Source organism: Mesoplodon bidens, assembly GCF_964165515.1.
Source record: "Mesoplodon bidens genome assembly, chromosome: 4".
In the NCBI taxonomy this organism is placed as follows: Eukaryota; Metazoa; Chordata; class Mammalia; order Artiodactyla; family Ziphiidae; genus Mesoplodon; species Mesoplodon bidens.
Window position 1 is genome coordinate 128625872 of NC_138160.1, and position 19618 is coordinate 128645489.

A 19618-nucleotide genomic window follows, 5' to 3' on the forward strand; every position below is an offset into this window, starting at 1 on the left:
GGCCTTGGGTCGGCTCAGGGGCCAGGTCAGTTTCTTAAATGGGATAAGAGGTGACTGGAGTACATGTTCCAAAAATGGTTCCGTGAAGAGAGCGTAAAGGTGTCCCCAAACCACGGCTGGCCAAGGGGGCTGGGCGGCCCAAAGCAGAAAGGGCTGGAAGGGAACTGGGCCCTTCTCTAGAATCTCTGCAGGGCTGCGGAGGCGGCTCTGTGGGGACGGAGAGGCTGTTTTCAGCTCCATATAAGGAAGAACTTTGCAACAGAGCTGCTCAGAGAAGGAACGGGAGGCCACAACAGTGGGTGAAGTCCTGTCCCTGGAGGTGGGCGGAGTTGGATGGATCTGAATCCCGCCTTGCCAGGCTCTAGGACTCTAGGAAAATTGGTGTCTCGAAGCCTCTGTCTCTTCATCTGTGAAATGGTGTTGATAATGGCAGCCCCCGCACCAGGCTGTGCTGAAGATTCACCGAGGTGACGACGTGTAGAGGACTTAGCAGGGTGGTGGGCACAGCCAGTGCTCCGAATGGATGCTGCACACCCTGGACCCAGGAGGAAGTTGGCTGGGGAACTCAAGATAGCTCATGCATCTTGGGATTGGAGGGCTGTCTGAGGTGGGGCCCAACCCAACCATGGGTTTACAAAATGGCTTTTAAAAAACCAGCCTCTGCCATTGACCGGCTGTAGACTAGGGCAACTGTCTCAACCTCTCAGAACCTCAGCTTCCAACTCTGTAAAATGGGGTAGTGATACTACCCACATACCATGGTTGTTGAGGTCAGTAAATGAGGGGATGTAGGTAACATGCTTCATAACAATGCCCCTAACATCGCCATCACTGACTGAGCACTCAGAGTGACAGGCAGTGCACTAAACGTCAACGTGCAATTACCAGCAGACTTGATTCATAATCATATTAAATAATGACGAGGACGATGATGGTCAGGCCTTCCCCTCCACTAACTTACCTGCCACCTGACAGAGACACAGGCCTGGCCCCATGATACCCTCTCTGTGTCCCTGGAAGCCCCCAGCTGGGACAAGTTCCCATGTTCATGCTCTCCCCAATGGCCACGGCTCTCCCCGTAGCATCTCTCGCTCTGTGATCCACACCCTCACTTCTGTGGCTGTTTGATTAGCAACCGTCTACCTCACTAGACAGAGACTTCTACGAGGGCAAAACCTCAGAGGCTCCGAGTCTTGGCTCCCACAACCACTGACACCGGCATACAGCAGGCGCCCACTAAAGAGCTGTTGGTTCAATGACTGGCTGACAGATGAATTCGTATTCACAGGGGCTGAAGGGTGGGTCAACACAGCCTGGTGGCACTGCCCCAGGGTCTGGCTCACTTGGGTTTCTGGCCGCCCCCCGCCCTGCCCAGGCTCACCTGCTTGTACTTGTACAAAAGCAGCAGCAGCAGCAGCAGCAGCAAGGCCATGATGGACATGCAGGCCACCAGCACCGGCGTGAAGAGGGGCTCATCAAGGGGCTGTGTGTAGGCTCCTGGAAAGGGTAGGGCAGAGGAGTGAGCAGCAGAAGGGGCCTCTGAGAGCCCCTGCTCCCCACTGGAACAGGCCAGTTGCCTGGAACTCAGTAGGTGCCCAATAAATTCTTACTGACTGAACAAGGAGTCCTCTCAGCGGGAAGCCTGTAGACCCTCCCCCAGCCAGGGGCAGGGAGGACCACCTCTCTAGCTCTGCTCATGACCAGCTCCAAACCCCGCCCAGACTCGCAGCCTCTGTGGCCAGCGGAGCCCCTCAGGTCACACAGCCCACCCACTGCCCGTGCAAGGAGCCTCTGCAGCAGCCTGGCCTGGGGCTCAGCCATGACTTGCACACTCCCTCAGTGTGGAGGCTTACCACCTACACCTCTGGCCAGCTCGGATGGAAAGACCTTCTAGAGGTTAGACTGAAATCTGCCTCCCCAGCATTTCCCTGCAGCTTCCCCGAGTGCCCTTTAGGACCACACAGCCCTTCTGGGAGTCTGAAAGCCAGGTTCATGGACCCGGGGTCTCCTCTTCCCAGATCAACAGCCCTAGTTCCCTTGATGTGTTTGGAAGGACATAATTTCCACCCCCTGGCCCAGATCAGCAACATGAGTGTGAGGCCCAGCCTCACCTCTGCCACTTAGGAGGTGACAGTGACCCTGTGACTTCTCCTTAAGCCTCAGGTTCATCATGCCCCAAGGGGGAAGGAAGACTGTACTAACCTCCTAGGGGTGGGCGAGTTCATTGAAATAATGCCTGTAAAGGGCTTAGCATGATGCCTGGCACAGTGTAAGCCTTCAATAAAACGTTGGCTTTATTATTTGTAATATACGACCACCAGCTGCAAGACAGAGCAGCCAAGGCAGCGGCATGTGGAATCGGGCCCCAGCCCCACTTGCTCCAAGGCCAGCAGCTGGGGCACCAGCGGGCGCCCTGTGAGCCAGGCAGAGGCTCCCACTCTGTCCTCTCTGGGCCCAGAGAGCCTCAGCAGGGCCTGGCACACAGTGGGTGCTGAATCTGCTTTTTAGAGGCCTGAGGGTTCTGTGGGCCTGTGCAGCCTTGGGCCTCTCAGAATCAGAGGACTAACCCACATGCAGCCTTTGGGCAACGCAGAGAAAGACGCCTCTTCCTCTAGACGGATGATGCAGCTGCGTAAGTGACCCCCGCCCTGGACAGTGGCCCTGAATGGATAGGACTGCGTCTCTGGCAGGAAGGGAATCTGGGAAGGATGGAGAAGGCCGTCAAGGCTGGCCCTGGGATTGGGGGAGTGGGGGAGGGGACTGTTCGTTTGTCGCCTGCTTACATCACCAGACTAAGCTCTGGGGAGGCACTGCTCCCTGCACGAAGTGAGTCCCAAATACACACTTATGAACTAATGAGTCAGTTCAAGTGCAGGAATATGAGGAGAGGGGCCACATAAGGCTGTGGCTGCTTCAGGCTGCTTTCTCTCTGGATCTCACATCTGCGTCCCCTCTGCACTTCTCCCCACCACTTCCAGCCCCACAGGTTCTAGACTCCCCCATCTCGCCACTTCAGGAGAGCTTTGGTCAGGAGGGGCCCTGGAGTCACACGCAGAGAGCTAGAACTCGGTATGGCTGGGATCTGCTTGGCACTGGAACTCTGGCCCTTGGTTCAGGGGTGGGGCTGTGGGGCAGTTTCCTGGGCCCCCTTCCCATCTTGGTCTGGGAGCAGGCGGGTCAAAGGCTCACCTACAGAGACAGGCCCGAAGGCCTGGGAGCTGTTCCCCACGCTGTTGTAGGCCCTGCACTCGTACGTCCTGTTGTGTTCCAAGGTCCCAGTGGCCAGCAGGCTCTGGACGGTCACCTTGTGGAAGGGCTTTTGGCTCAGGACCTCAGGGTTTGGGTCGTCCAGGACCAGCACTTGGGTCGTATCACATCTGGGAAGAACAGAATGTGGCTCAGAGTTTCAGGGTGCCCGGCCCCTGCCCCAGCGCCCAGGTGAGGAAGGCAACCAGAGCCCGCTTACCTGTTCGTGTGGCCCCTGCACTGCACCCACGTCACATTGGGCTGGGGGTACCCTGAGGCTTCACAGAGCAGGGTTTTAGAGCCGTTGATGAGGGTCCACGTGACCTCTACCTCTGGAGGGTCTGAGGTAGAGGGAGGGGCAGAGGAGGGAGGAGTCAGCCCCAGAGGCCCGTCTCCTGGCTTGACCACCTGACACTGAGCCTTCTCTCCCCCAGCCCAGCCATCCCGGCAGCCTCAGGAACCCCATGTCCCCAACCCCACTCCATCACTCACATAGAAGGGTGAGTTCAAAGGTCAGGGCCTCCTCGCCTCTGGCATTTCTGGCCTGGAAGGAGTAGTGGCCGGCCTCGAAGGGCTTCAGGCGAAGCAGGGTGAGGGTGGAGGTGTACCTGCATGAGAGGAGCAGGCCATCTGGGGTGAGGACAGTGGGCTCAGACAACCACCTTATAAGGGATTTATTTTTGGTAAAGTGTCCGGGGCACAAAGGCCTTGGCTGAGCCAAGTACCCAGGCTGGGTGCCCCTGAGACATGCAAAAACCCCCAATCTGATTCCCTTAATTGCTTCTTTCATCCGTAAAGTGCTTTTGTTCTGAGGTTTAGTAGACGTGATGTCTGTAAAGTGCCAACACTGGGAGGCATATCACAGGCCCCAGTGAATGTACCTACTTTCACCACCATCACTGGGCTAAACAATGCTTGCTGAAGATGCCAGCACCCAGGTCAGCTTGCATCCCTAAAGCGCCAACCCTGCCAAGAGGGGCTTTGAGAGGGGAGAGAGGCAGGATGTAGCCATGGGCTCCAGAGAACAGGGCTCAAGTCCTAATGTTGCCATTTCCTAGCTGTGTGACCTTAGACAAGTACTTAACCTCTCTGATCCTTTGCTTCCTTTTCTGTAAGGGTGACACTTACAGTAATTAATCCACACACTCAACCTAAGGACTAAAGGGATATGTATTCAGAGTGCCTGATAGAGTGCCTGACTCATTGTAGGCACTTGTCTCTTTATTGGAAAATATCTGCAGCCATTACTAAACCCCATGGTATATTCAAAGAGCAATCTCACTCAGCCAGGACTTGGGTGTACAGAACCCCTCTATGTGTGTCAGTTCTTGAGATAACTAACATCTCCTTCTTAAACTGAAAGAATTTAACTTTTTGCATGAGTCAGAATCACCATTATGAACACACCTATCACGTGGGCTGCTTGGTGCCCACGCTTATCTGCCCTGTCCTGAATGGCCCCAGATTACTATGTTTGAGGGCATCTCCCTGGTTCCTTTCCACAGTGTCCCTGTTGCTTACAAACCCGTGAAACCTAACCATGGACCAGCCTCCTTCCAAGGGTCTGCAGACTCCAGATTCAGAACTTCTGCTTTAGACGAGGGGAAGCTAGAAATCCTGGCCAGAAAGGACAAGAAGGGAACTGGGAAGAGGAAGATAAGGACAAGGGAACATCCTTGTTGATTCTGATGATCGACAACACAAGAATCCAGGAATCAAAGAGGTTTGGGCTTCTGGAGCTAGAAAGAGAACTCCAGAGAATTTGGGAGTTGGAAGATGTCTAGGGATTATCTAGCCCAGGGATGGCAAACAGGTCTCCTCTCATGAGCCAGTTACAATGGAAATATAGCCTAGAGACTGTGTTGAGAAGGATTCTGAGGCTGCGTCTGGCAGGATGGGTTCAAAAATGAATTAGGAAAGGGTTCAAAAATGAATTAGGGGGCTTCCCTGGTGGCGCAGTGGTTGAGAATCTGCCTGCCAATGCAGGGAACATGGGTTCGAGCCCTGGTCTGGGAAGATCCCACATGCCGCGGAGCAACTAGCCCCGTGAGCCACAATTACTGAGCCTGCGCTCTGCAACAAGAGAGGCCGCGATAGTGAGAGGCCTGCGCACCGCGATGAGGAGTGGCCCCCACTTGCCACAACTAGAGAAAGCCCTCGTACAGAAACGAAGAGCCAACACAGCCATAAATAAATAAATAAATAAAATTTAAAAAGAAAAAAAAAAAGTTTAAAAAAAAAAAAAAAATGAATTAGGGGGCTTCCCTGGAGGCGCAGTGGTTGAGCGTCCACCTGCCGATGCAGAGGACACGAGTTCATGCCCCGGTCCGGGAGGATCCCACATGCCGTGGAGCCGCTGGGCCCGTGAGCCATGGCCGTTGAGCCTGTGCTCTGCAACGGGAGAGGCCGCAGCAATGAGAGGCCCACGTACCTCAAAAAAAAAAAAAAAGAAAAAAAAGAATTAGGGGTCTCTGTCACGAGTGTGGGAGGAGAAGTTATCACACGCACACCACATATTTGCTGTCCTTGATGGAGCTGTACTCTCTCATTCAAATAGAACAGGGTAAAGAAATTATTATTTTCACACTTGGTATCAGTGTTCCTCCTTGGGGAAGAAACTCTCTTGTTTAGAAAACTACCTGGTTAGGTCACTTTGGATGAGGAAGTAAGACCCTGAGGACAGAGTCCACAGGAGACAAGAAAAAGAGATTTCTAAAATGTTGTGCATGTGGGATAAGCAGGATTCTGGGAGTGGAGAGGCGTGAGAATGCAGAGTCACGTGGCACTCTATAAGAAGAGCTCTGAGCCTGTGGAGAAGGGCACAGCTGGTGAGAAATTCTCAGGGGTGGGTGACCACAGGCTTTTAAAGAACTTCTGATGTATCTGTGACTGAGATGTTAATTCCCTCTATTCCTCAAACCTGTGTATGTGGCAGATACCTCGTGTGATCGCTATTAGGAGTGTGACTATGAGTGGACATCATGGGGGGTTGTCTTCTGCATTTGGATTAGTCACAAAAGAGGAGGCATAAGATCGAGAGACCTTGGGTGACCATCAGAATGCACGCCCCCAAGAAATGGTAGAATTCTTAAAGAGGACATCGGATTTTCCAAGGATATAGGACAGAGGGATACACTAATTTGCTCTACATCTCAGACACTGATGACTGATATCGAGGTTCTACATAGTCAAGAAAAGTGAGACCTAGAAACGGGAAAGGACTCGCTCCAGGTCACACAGCAAGGTTGAGATAGGACCCAAGTGTCCTGACTCCCGGCTGAAGTGCTCCATCTGGCTGTGGGCTATGCACATGCGAGCTAATAGGTGATACCTGTATGTGCCCTTGTTGGTTACAAAATTGAGCTTGGGCTGGTGGCCAAGGAAGGGTCCCCGATAGGTCCAGTTAAAACTTTGCAGGCTTGGGTAGGCCTCCACCTTGACTTTGAGTTCGATCTTCTCACCCACGGTTACCTCCTGGAGGAGGTTCTGCTCAGAGGTCAAGTTTAAGTAGGCACTGTCTGGAAAGCAGAATGCACAGAGATCTGGCATTAGTGGGAAGATACCCCAGTCTGTGTGTTCATTTAGTAATCCACCCATTGAGCCAGTCTTTCAGCTGGACCCTCCCTGAGCACCTACCATGTGCCAGGCATATTGACCCCGCCCATAACCCAGACTTGCCCTCTCTCATCTCTTTTCCCACCACCCCCAGGGCTCCAAACTCTTCTCTGCTTCACTGAGTTCCTGGGACAACTTGGGCAAATTCCTATCCTCCTTGGCACCTCTACATCTTTATTTATATAATGAAGAGACTGAATATATCTATGTTGCTATAATTTCATGAAAATTTTTCTAGCAGTTAAAAAAAGTCTGCTTTTTTTTTTTTCCACACGCTCTCACCCATTTCCCCTTTTTTCAGTAGTAGTATAGTCAATGCAGCTTCCATATCCAGCTCTAAAGTGGGCACGAGATCCAGGCCAGCCAATCAGGGTAAACTGTCCCCTTGGGACCAGTGACTGGTTTCTGGGCTAGGCATGTGAGTCCATGACTCTAATTTCCATGATTTTTGTTGGAACTCGAGGGAAAGAGAAGCTCTCATTCCACTGGGGTTTCCAAACTTGGTGCTGCCCCACAAGAAAAATAAAGAGCCAAGAGTCGGGAAGCAACAGATTCTTGTCCACACCTGAACACCTAAATCTAACTAAACCAGAAGCTCATATCCATGGGGTTTTTAGCTATAAGTCCTCTTTTCATTAGGCCAGTTTGAGTTGATTTCTAGTACCTATAACTGAAAGAGTCTTGGCTGGTTTCTTCTAAGTAAATGTTGCATGAATTAAAATCAAGCTGCTCTGATTGAATTGTAGGCAAAGGAGAGGTGCAAAAACTCCCATCCATTCAGCCTCTCTTTGCCTCTCATGGAAGCTACTCTAATACCCTCTTAAAATCCCAAGGCTTTGCAAAAAGACAAGATGATCTCTCAGGGCTCCTCTTCTTACTCAATTCTATGAAATCTAAAATTCACTCTTCTACCCTGTGTTTTTCCTGCTCAAAAAGCTCCCTGTGATTCCCCATCACCTCCACTATTCAGCTTGTCCTTCAAGGCTCTTCTCATTCAAGTCTCCCTATGCCCATCTAGCCATGTCCCCACTTCTCTCTCTCTCTCTCTCTCTCACACACACACAATTCTCCACTCATCTCGATGTTCTCATGTCCCCTGAACACACCACAGTCATTCCAACCTTGGATGTTGTGCTCAAGTCATTTCCTGCACCAGGAACCCCATATTCTTCCTCTCTTCTACTTAGATCCTTCTCATTCTCCAAGACTTGTACCCATTAGGGAGACTCCACCCATCACTCCAGGCTAAAGGGAGCTCTCCTTCCTCTGGATTCCTGTTGCTTTTTTTTTTTTAAGTGAGGTATAGTTGATGTACAATATTTGATAAGTTTCAGGTCTACAACAGAGAACTTCACAATTTTTAAAAGTTTTACTCCATTTATAGTTATTATAAATTATTAGCCATATTCCTTGTGTTGTACAACATATCCTTGTAGCTTATTTATTTTATACATAGTAGTTTGTGCCTCTTAATCCTCTACCCCTATGTTGCCTCTCCCATCTTCTCTCTCCCCACTGGTAACCACTAGTTTGTTCTCTATATCTGTGAGACTGCTTCTTTTTTGTTATATTCATTAGTTTGTGGTATTTTTTTAGATTCCACATATAAGTGATACCATACAATATTTGTCTTTCTCTGACTTATTTTACTTAGCATGGTACCCTCTGCTGCCCTTTGAGATGACACATTCATTAGGCCCCACATCCACACTCCTTCATGTATCTGGTTCCTCCTTTAGATAGCTGTCTTCTCCCTCTGAGTTTGTGAGCTTTTAGGGCAAGGCTGTTTTCTTCTCTCTTCTCCCCTTAGCCATCCAGCCATCCAGCCATCCAGCCATCCAAACTCCAGCCACTTCCCACCACCTCCACCATTACCACCCTAATCAAGCCACCATCACCTCTAGCTCAGACTAGCAGTAGCCTCCTAACTGTCTCCCTGCTTCTACCCTCATCTCCCTATAGACAGTCCTCAACAGAGCACCAGAAAGCCATGTTACATCTTGTTACCTCCAAGTCAGATGATGTCACTCCTTTGTTCAGAGCCTCCAATGGCACCCCATCTCTCTCAAGAGGAAAAGCCCAAGTCCTCACCTTGGCCTATCTTCCCCTTCACCTCTGACCTCATCTTGTACTGCTCTTCCTCTTGAGCTCCAGCCCAGCCACACAGGCTGACTTGCTCCTTGCATGTGGTGAGCATGGACAACAACGTTGCTTGCCCTCTGCCTGAAGCTCTCTTCTCCAAGATTCTACATGGCTTGGTCCTTCACCCACTTCAAGTCTTTGCTCAAATGTCAGCTTCCCAGTAAGATCTTCCTTGATGATCACCCTATTTTAAACTGAAAACCCTATCAAACTGATTTGCTTTTTTATAATTTATTTTGCTTATTGCTGTCTTCTCCCAACAAGAGTACAAACTCCAAGTGGGCAGGGGTTTTTCTATCTCTTTCATTTGTAGCTGTATCCTCAACATTGAGAAGTATCCGGCCAGATGTGTGAAGGAAAACAAACATCTATTGAGTGACTACTGTATGTCTGCACTAGAAAACAGATAGGATTAGAATCCAAAACTGGGAGACAGTTCAATGTTCTCCTCTCCTGCCTTAGGCCTCAAAGCTCCCGCCGTAGGATGGGCCCACAGCAGAGCTTAGGTGCTTCTGTAAGCCTAATGCGTTGTTTGTGCTGTGAGGGTAGCGATTCTCATGCTCCCCCCTCCCCGCCTCCCCTCAGGCTCCCATAACTTTTAACACACGAGGTGTGGCCAGACTGAAATGACTCAGAGCCTGTCCCCACCTTGAAGAAACTCCCCTTGGCTCTGGATTCTCAGCCCAGTGGCTATTGCTGCCTCTCACCCAATCACTCTGTCCAAAGACCCAGGAGTCATCTTGGCTCCTTTGTCTTTCACCCCTTCATCCCAGCAGTCACCAAGTCTGGTCCATTATCTCTCTGAAATCGTTCTGGATGACAGACTCTCCTGGGCCCCTGCCGTGGTCCAGCACCCTTCGCAACCTCTAGCCTGGACCACTGCATTAACTGCCCTCATGGGTCTCCAGCCTCTAGTCTCCCATCCAATCCACAAGGCATAGGGCTGAGCCTTCTCACATAACATCTCCTCATGCACACTTAGCATTTACTGTATGCCAGGTCCTATTCTAGGTACTTCAAATATATATATATATTCATATATTCATTTAATTCTCACAGCAATCCTATGAGACAGTTACTGTTAGCAGCCCCATTTTGCAGATGGGGAAACAGAGATTAAGTAACCTGCCTAAGTCATTGGTGGAGCCAGGTTGGAATGTGCCCCAGGAGTGCAGGTTCCTGACCACCACACAGTGGACCCTCTGTGCAATCTGATCTCATACCTCTCCTCTTAAAACATTTAACGACCTCCACCGGATACGATGCAAACTCCCCACCCAATTTGCCATCAGATACTACCTTCGGCACGGCTTTCCTGTGACCACCCCTGCCTCCCCTTCATGTCCCTGCTGTTGGCAGCTTCTTTGGGTGTCTCAGATGCTCTTGCTCTCTTTGCCTTTGAGCCTTGCATATGCTGTTCCCTCTGCCAGCAGTGCTGTTCCCCTTCCTTTTCCACCCCTCTCCCTGGCTAACCCACCTCCATTCTTCTGGTCCCAGCTTAGAAGCCACTTTGTCCAAGCCTTGCTTGGGGGTCTCCCTTGGTGTTCCCAGGATACCCCACGCTTCCCCCGTGACCGCACTGGGTGATCATTGTCTGTTCACGTGTCCCTGTGACGTGAGTTTCCCAGGCATGAAGGAAGGAAGGAATGAGTGAACAGTGAAGCCCAGGAGGGAGCTACTGGACACCAATCCCCAAATAGAACTAATGATGCTGGAATGAGATGCAGCCATGCACTGTGGGACCTCTAAGGTGGGAGGGAGGGATTCTGGGGCAGGGGGCGGGGGACCTGGGAGGGCTGTCAGTGTCGTGGCTCCTTAACCAGACCCAGAAAAAGGGGATTCTAGCAAGCTGTTCTAACAATGTCTCCTCCTTCCCTGCCATCAGCTCCCTCTCTCTCAATCCCCTTATGCACCCCCTCACCCCAGGATGCCTGCTGACACTTCCCCACCACCCTGATGCTTACCTACCACCCAGAAGACCATGGAGGTGGAGTGGATGCCCCGGGCATTGGTGGCTATGCAGGTATAGTTGCCAGCATCTTGGAAGCCTACGTGATCGAGGTCGAGGGTCAGGACTTTTTGATAACGGTTGTCATGGAAGTCGGATTGTTGAGAGATGGTGAGCTGCAGCCAGAAGGAATGGAAATGGTATACTGAGGTTGTTTAGGAATTAGAAAGATCTGGTTTCTAATTCTCAGCCTTTAAGGATTACTATCTGCCTCTCCTTGGGCAAGGACTGAACTCTGAGCCTCAGTTTCTTCATCTGCAAAATGGGACTGGCACTGGCCCCATGCTCTTAGGGTTGTAGAGTGAGTGAGACCGAGCAGTCAAATGGCACGGGGCTGGCCTGGCACATGGCGGGCACAAGGAGGAAGGATGTTCTTAGAAGCAGCCGAATGCCATTTCCTCCTGAGAAACGCCCCTCTTCCGTCCCCTCTCCAGAGTTTTTCTGAAAGGACCCTTACATTCCTGGGCTTCAGAGGTGGCCTAGGAACCCCTTGCTAAGTCAGAAGTGAGCTGACATGTGGCTCTTGTCTACAGGCTGGGGCAAAGGTCATGGGTCAAGGGGGTGGAGTACTGCCTCCTCCCACCAACCCCCACAAGATTTAGCGGCACGAGCCCGAGTCCTGCTCTGGATCAGCTACTGACTGGCTGTGAGATCTTGGGTGAGTCCACTCCCCTCTCTGGGCCTGGGCCATGCCCTCAGCCCAGAGAGCCAGCTTGAGGTGGGGCTGGGGGCTGCATCCTGCAGGGCCTGGCATGTCAGAAGGATGGATAGACTCCCCAGGGACTGACCTTGGTGTCTCCGTGTTGGAGGAAGACATCAAAGTTGACATCAACGTCGCTGGCTGAGCATACGATCTGGGCAGCCTCTCCTTGAATCCGTACCAGCTCTGTAGGCTTCAGTGTCAAGGTCGGGGGTCCTGGGATGACTGAGGTCAGGGCAAGGGACCCATGAACATCCAGGCCAGAGCTGTCACTCTGCTTCCTGCCATGGGCCAGGCTGCCATCCCAAATCCTGGGAGGCAGCCCTGACGCCTGTTTTCCCCACGACAAGTCCTGTCTCCTAAATAGACCTTGAAAAGTCCCCTTTGCTCCATCACCAGTGCCTCTCCCCAGTCTCACCCTCATTCTCTGCTCTGGACCCCTTCAGGCACCTGGGAGGCCTCCCTCCTTCCTCGCAGCAGCCAAAGGGAGCTCTTTGCAATGAAAATTGGATCATGCCTCTCTCTCGTGACAGTATTCAGTGGCTTCTCATCATCACTCTCAGAATAAAAGCCGAAGTCCCTCCCACCTCCCCAGGCCCTGGTCCCGACCTGTGGACACCTGCCACCCTCCACTCCCCCAGCTGCCTTTCCCACCACACAGCCTTTCCCACCCAGAGACTCTACACTTGTTCTTCCTTCCAGGAATGCCTTCTCCCACGCTTTGACTGGTTGCCTCTTCTCATCCTTCAGATCTTTAGCTCAGACATTCTTTGGAGAGGCCTCCTGTCACAATTTCGCTGAATTAGCCTCATCCCCCCACCCACCCCATATTTCTTCAGCTTGATTTCTTGATCATCACAATTGGTATTTACTGACATTCTCTCCGGCCTGTCTCCCCAGTAAATGTCAGATCCATGAAGGCGCTATCCCTCACAGCTAGCCCAGTGCCTAAAACATAGTAGGAATTGAATGAATATTTCTAGCTGTTGCTGTTGTTGAAAGATAATCTAATTCAGTTCCTCAAAGTCCAGACACTAAGGGACATACCCGTGGTCACTGAGAGGGTCATGGCCGAACTAGAGCCCAGGACTTTCTCTGCAAAGTGCAGGGGAAGGGCCTTCATGGCTCCCTCTGTCCACAGGGTGGGGTCCTTTGACTTCCTGGACAGTTTCGTGGCCTCAGAGCACAGGGCCTTGGGTCAGCCATGCCGCTCTGACCCTGGCCTCATTACAGGCACCTGATTCCTGTCTCAAGCCCAGGTTCTGAGCCTGGGGTCCTGCTGACACATACCAATCCTTCCAGAAACCAGAATCCTGTCCACCAGCCCAGAAGAGACAAGGGGGAATAGGAGTGAGACTTCACCAGCATTTTTACCCCCCAGAGAGAGGTGTCCCATGCACCCGCCACCACAATGCCCCATTGCCTGGCTCATTACCCCACTTCCTGTGCCCAGCACCCAGCACCAGACCAGCACTGAGTGGGAAATCCATGTCTGAGAGTGTGGGAGAGCTTCGGGCCCTCCTTCCGTTCCTGGAATATTCGAAGCCTGTTCCCAGCTCATGACTATGTACCTGCTGTTTCCACCTTCTCATAATTCACATTTCAGCTCAAATAAAATGTCACTCTCTCCATGAGCCACCCCCCCACTCCCACACACACTATTCCATCTCCCTGTTCAATGATTTTCATAGCCTGTCCCACAATCTGAGACCACCTCGCCCGCTGAGTTATTGGCTTATGTGTGCTCTTTCTTTCTGTGCCCGACACCTTACTGTCTTGCCCCAGTAGATGCCCCATAGATCACTCTGTCGCGATTGGAAGGAAGAAATGAAGCAAAGCCCCCCCCTCCCCCGTTACCTCCCCTCAGGCCAGGCGCCAGCTCTCTGTCCCTCCCGGCCCACACACCTTTCTGAACTTTAAGCCGGATGCTGAGGGACTTCACCATCCTGCCGTCCACCCGAGCACTGCACTCGTAGTCCTGGCTCTCAATGAACTTGGCCTTGTGGATGATGAAGCCGTGTGAGGGCAAGAAGGAGTAGTTGGTTTGGCGCAAGACAGGTCGGCCACGCACCCGGACCAGCGAGACGCCTGCCCCCAGCGCTGGGTCCGTGAGCAGGCAGGGCAGCAGCGCGTCCTGACCCTCCATCACCGTCACTTCCTCGACCAGGACCCTCCAGGGCCGAACAGGGTCTGGGGAACGTGGGGATACGGGGTTACAACTGCCTTCCTTCCACCAGGCCAAGAGGTCCCTGGACATTGGTGACAGGAAAGCTCAGAGATGCTGATCATTTGCCTGAGGTCACACTATACCAGGGAAGCTCAGCTGATGCTTGGGGCTCTGAAGCCAGGTCCAGCCCCTCTATTTAATGCTGTGTGACCTTGGGCAAATGACTCAACCCCTCTGAGCCTTTGGAAAGTGGGCAGAATCACAGAACCACCTCACAGGGTTGTTGTGAGGACAACATTAAATTAGAAGCACTGCCACAGGTCCTTGTTCGTGGCAGGTGCTCAGCAAATGTGGAGCTGGCTTATTGTGATTGTTAATATTAAGGCCCAGCCCTCCTGCCCATTCATGGTCGGACCTGCTTGGCTAGTCCTCTTGGGAGTGGGCTCACAGTCCTCACCTTTGACATAGAGGTGGATGGTGGCGCTGCCCCCCAGGGGGTCTTCACGCTCAGTGCAGCGGTAGGTTCCCGTGTTTAGGAAGGTGGCGTTGTCCGTGGTGAGGATGCTGCTGGGGGCATCAGCGTCCAGAGTCCAGTAGGTGGAAATGGGGCCATCCCATTCCACGCTGCCGTTGCTCACACATCTCAAGGTCACGGTTGTGCCTGGCTCCACGACCAGCTCAGGGCCACTGGGCTCTATCACCGGGACCCCCTGACCTGGTGATGGGGGGGTGGCAAACAGAATTGAGGCCTGAGGTGACACCCCCTTGGCCATACCCTGCCTCTGAGATGGGTGCTGCCCTGGCAGGGGTGATGCTGGTTCTGGGGTTCAGCTGTGACTTGCAGGATCACCTTGAACAAGTTCCTGCCCCTCTCTGGTCACTTGCTCAGGCCCCCAGCCCAAACCTGCTGTGATGGACTGATGTCTCTGAGAGAAGGGTAGTGGGAGATTTCTCAGCCTCCAACCCAGCCGCTGTCCCATGGGGGCTCCCCCAGCTTCTGGCCTCAGTCTCACTGGCAATGACTGCATCATTCTCCCCAGGAGTGGACTCCTTCAGCCTCATGTACAAAGTGGGCTGCATCCCGGCTGCTAAGCCCAGCACCTAGCTCAAAGAAGGGGCTTCAAACAAGCAAAGGAGGAAACAAATGAATGGAATGTTCATGGCAAAGTTCTCTGAGTTAATTTACATGGGGAAGAAGAAAAGCAGTGTAGGATCTTAGCCCAGGAGAGTTAGAAAGGTTCAGAAGTCTTCTGTTGTGCCCACTCCCATCACTGGACGTCTGGTCTATAGCACAGTGAGATGGTTCAGAGGCTCTGTGTCTCAGTTTCCTCACTTATAAAATGGGGACCATAATTGTACCCATTTATTGGGATAGATATCAGGAGATTTTAACACATGGAAAACCTTTAGAATGTCACCTGTCACCAAATATAAATACTCAGTAAGGTTAGCCCTTATGTTTGTTATCTAGTCCACCCCCAGCAGCCCACCCTGACATCCCAGCACTGCTGCATTTACTAGGGAGACAATCTCTTTTAAGGAAAATTTTCCTGAAGGAGAAAAGAGAACTTGAAACTCATCTCAGGCCCTCCGGGAAGAAGGCCCATCGCCTCTACAGTGTCAGCATTTTTCCAGGGCCTAAAATAAGGGCAGCGGAGGGAAGTGAGAGCTGATTCAAGGCCTTGGAGGGGCTGCCAGGCGCCCTCCAGCCTGTGTAGGCGGAAACACATTGCTGGCACCCGGCCCAGCCCCGGTTTCTGCTCAGCCTGCAGCCCTTCTCCCAGAGATGCTCTCACTTCTGCTTCCTGGCCACGGGGAGAGACCCCCTCACTCCCAGGACAGGGGGTACCACCTGCTGGGCATTGGCATGTCTCAGACTGTGGGACCTGGCTCTTCCACTGACCCACTAGGTACCCCTAGTGAGTCTAAACCTTCCGTCCCAGTGATGGGGCCATGGACACGCTAGCCCTGAGGGCACCAGGTAAATTCAGGGACTCTCCATCGTCCTGCACAAAAGCTTCTTAAATAGGTCTTTCCATCCCACTGCCCCGCCCCCCTGCCCTCACCATAGACCCCAGAGTTGGAAAGATCCTCTCTGTCAAATGATATCAGGATGGCTTATGTATTCATTTTGTACCCATCAGAGGTGCGCAGCCTCTCTGCCTGAGCTTCTGATCAGCATAAAGGATTGAGTGAATACTGCCAAAGCCAACACCTGGGGGTTGTAGCCAGCACTCCTGTGCTGCGGACCACCAGGGATGGGGACAAGCATCATTTCTGGCAGGATGTTGGCAAGTCCCAACAGACTGGGTGCTGGTTTATTACTGCTGCAGCCATGCAGGGCCCCAGGCAGGGTTGTATCATAGGAAAGAGCTTGGATCGTGGGGGTCACACCAACCTGGGTCTAAAACTTGGTTTTCCCCTGCTAACTGGGTAGGTTGCTTAACCTCTGACCCTCAGGCTACTCTTCCATCCAATGAGAAGAATCCCAATTCCCACCGCTGAGAGGTCTTAGGAGGATTCAGTGAGGTGATACGCAGCCTCTGGCTCAGTCAGCTCTCCTGCCCTGGGTTACTGGCTTCAACTGCTACACTTCTAACCTTCCCTCTGGTCCTGACACTCTGATAGCTGAAGTTTTTAACTTTTCAAGGTCACAGCCTATGCCTGTAACATCCCCTGGTCTCAGACTCTGTGATTCTGTGTTCTGCGTCTGCCCCCCGCCTGGTCTCACAGGTGCCTTCTCCCTTCCCCTCCCCTGCTTTGTCCTCTAGCTCTGGCCTCGGCCTCCTGGAAATGTAGTCAGAGAGGCATCTCTCTTGTTTCGTCCTGTCATCTCAAATATTCACGCAGGCCAGGGCTGACACCCTCCATTTCCGCCCCAGCTCCCCACCGCTGGCTTGGATGACAGGAGGAAAAAGCCTGCTCAGGGCCGTCCTCCCTGGGCTGGGGCCGGACCCCTTCTGCCCCTTCACCCCACCATCTCATCTCCCCAAACCTCCCCACCCCCTCCCACTTGCCTGGGAGACCCCTCTCCATCATCAGCTCTCAGGATATGCCCCAACTTCCTCTCCTCTCCCCCGAAACACGCACACACAGCACACACCAAGGTCTGGGGCAGAGCTCCCTCCTCAGCCCAGGGTCCTGGCGAGCCTCTCCCGGTCGCTAGCGTGCTCTGAACCTGTCCCCCAGCTTTCTCACAGCAGCCCCCTGCCCCCCCGCCACTCACCACTGGACTACTGGTTTGAAAGCTTAGGTTTCCACCCTGCTGTCCCCATCTCTTCTTTCCTTTGAGGCTAGATGCTGGATAGCCCCTCCACCTTCCAACAGTCCCCCACAGGCAGGTTCTGGGCAGGAGGACAGGACAAAGCAGTGAAATAAAACCCATGGAGCTTTTTAGGGTGAGGGGAATAGTCTCTATCTTAACTGAGTTGGTGGGGACACAAGTGTGTACCCTTGTCACATCTCATCGAATGTACATTTAAGAATCTGTGCTTTCTACCGTGTGTAAATTACATCTCAACAAAAGAGAACAGACTTGCAAGCCCAGCGGGATGGACTGGGCCAGAAAAAGACCTTCAGTGGGCCATCTCCTCATCAGGGACCAGACACACCTACTCCCCAGAGTCCTGCAGCCCCAGGACGGTGGGGAGGCCAGAGCTGAGCCTGCCTTCCCACCCCACCCACAGTCCCCATCCTTCCCTGAGCTCCTTCCAAATAAGCAATAAAATTTAATGTGTTTGTTGGGCCAGCTGTAGATACAAGCCAAGCACCCAGCCACTCACCTCCAGTGAGGCACCCTCCTAGATGGAGATCCTGCATCACTGCTGCTGCCAGAGGGATGGAGTTAGGTTGGGGTCTGCCCCACAGCTCTCCATCCTGAGCCCCAGCAGCCTGTGTTTGGGAAAGCTCTAGCCCAGGAGACCCTCGCTGTCCTCCCTCCGGACAAGCTTCTTGCCCTGTACTCTCTCCTCCCAAATTTACCTCTTCTGAGCCCTGGGCCAGAGAGGCTAGCCTCTTAGGTCTCCTCCTGACCCCTTGCCCAAGCCACCCAAGGAAGGACCATTGCCTCTCAGGCCTCTCCCAGTCAGATCCTGCCTAGTGATTCACAGGATGGCAGAACCAGCAGAGCCATCAGGGGTTCTCTGGGGCCTCCCTACTCAGTGTAGGTCTGGACCAGGGGCATTGGCATCTCCTAGGAACTTGTTAGTGATGCAGAATCTCAAGTCACATCTGAGACCTACTGAGTCAGAATCTGCACCGTAACAAGATCCCTGGGGAATTTGGATGCACAGTGAGGTTTGAAAAGCATTTAGTCTAGTCCATCACCGCCCCCAACAACCTGCTATTGACTATTTAGTGGACACTGAAGAGCCCTGAGAGCATCAGGGACATGTTCAGGACACACGGACAGTCAACATCTGAGCTGGGACGGATCCACAGCCTTGGTCAGGTTGGTTCCACGCCACTCGTACCCTCTTTACCCCCCACTGCCTCTCCAAAGCAGACACCCACATATCTGCAGCCCAGGGCTTGGGAGATGGAAGCATGAAGTGGGGACACCCAGTGAGGGGCAGGGGTTTAGAGAGTCCCTCCACAGGAGCCCTCTCTGTCACATCCCCTTCACCCCCCACCACCCCCCAAGGCTCCAGGTGTGCTCTTACCGTGCCAAGCTGTGGCCACCAACAGGATCAGCAGAGTCCCTGGGCCCATGGCCTCTGGGGGAAGGCGGCAGACCAATGCAGGGCTTGGGGGTGGGCAGGGAGCTAGATTCCTGGACACTTGCTCTGCAGGGATCAGGACAACTGGACATGAGTTCCTCTCCACTGCACTGGCTGTTTGTCTTGTTTTCCTCTTCCTCCTTCTTCTTGGGCTGATCCCCCTCTTCCCCTTTTAGCTAGGCAAGGCAACCACAGAGTTTGGAAATCTTTGTTTAAAAGAAAAAAAAAAAACAGAGCCATGACCCCCAGGGGGAGGGGTTAGAGTCTGGGACAGGACTGGCTAAGTTTGAGGCCCTTCTGAAGCCACCTCCGAGGGGCCCTGGGAGAAGAAACATGCCCAGTGTCAGACAGGCAGTCAACTGCACAAATGGGGGTCTCCAGAGTGACCAGGTGGCTCTTGCTAAGCTGAAAGAGAAGTTAGGTTGGTCTGGACAAGTCTGATAATAAATAGCATCAAGAAGCTTCCACTTACAGGACACTCACTAGCCAAGCCCTTTACATTCCACTGTCTCCTTTGGTTCCCACAAAAATTTTATAGAGTAGGTACTGTTATCATTCCCAGATGGGAAACTGAGGTTCACGGAGATCAAACACTGTAAACTTGCGCAAGGTCACATAGCTACCAAATGGTAGAGGTGGAATTTGAATCCAGGCAGCCTGGCTGAAGAACTTTCTTTTTGTGGATTAATTAAGTTTATTTTTACAAAGAGCCTAATTGTGCTGCTGTATTTCTTAAGAAGATTAGATTCTCTGCCCCCTCCTTTCCTGGAGGCAATTGTGTTTACCCCTTTTAGTTGATTCTCTTAGTATTTTACTTCTTATTTCGATTCACATGGTTATAAAGTTACTTCTTGAAACTAAAAAACAAAACAAAACAAACAAGCAAACAAATCCATATAACACTGATCTAGGAAGATGATCATTCTTTCCATCTACTTAGATATATAAATATTGTAAATACATTTGTGTTCTAGCAAAGTGTTTTGAACCTTTAGTAATCATGAATACCAACCAAAACTGAG

At 52.2% G+C, this 19618-nt stretch overlaps 1 protein-coding gene across 1 annotated transcript in view; it reads right to left on the reverse strand.

The window, feature by feature from the left end:
* CSF1R (colony stimulating factor 1 receptor) overlaps positions 1-18709 on the reverse strand; it is a 29541-nt gene extending 10832 nt beyond the window's left edge. Inside the window, exons 1-10 of the mRNA XM_081233602.1 lie at positions 18540-18709; positions 14336-14593; positions 13617-13901; positions 11800-11936; positions 10968-11127; positions 6578-6764; positions 3739-3854; positions 3467-3587; positions 3190-3377; positions 1382-1497 (exon numbers count right to left, since the gene is read on the reverse strand). Of these exons, the coding sequence (XP_081089728.1) occupies positions 1382-1497; positions 3190-3377; positions 3467-3587; positions 3739-3854; positions 6578-6764; positions 10968-11127; positions 11800-11936; positions 13617-13901; positions 14336-14593; positions 18540-18588 (1617 nt within the window). The 5' untranslated portion in view covers positions 18589-18709. The remainder of the gene's footprint in view (positions 1-1381; positions 1498-3189; positions 3378-3466; positions 3588-3738; positions 3855-6577; positions 6765-10967; positions 11128-11799; positions 11937-13616; positions 13902-14335; positions 14594-18539) is intronic.
* Between the last annotated feature and the right edge of the window lie 909 nt (positions 18710-19618).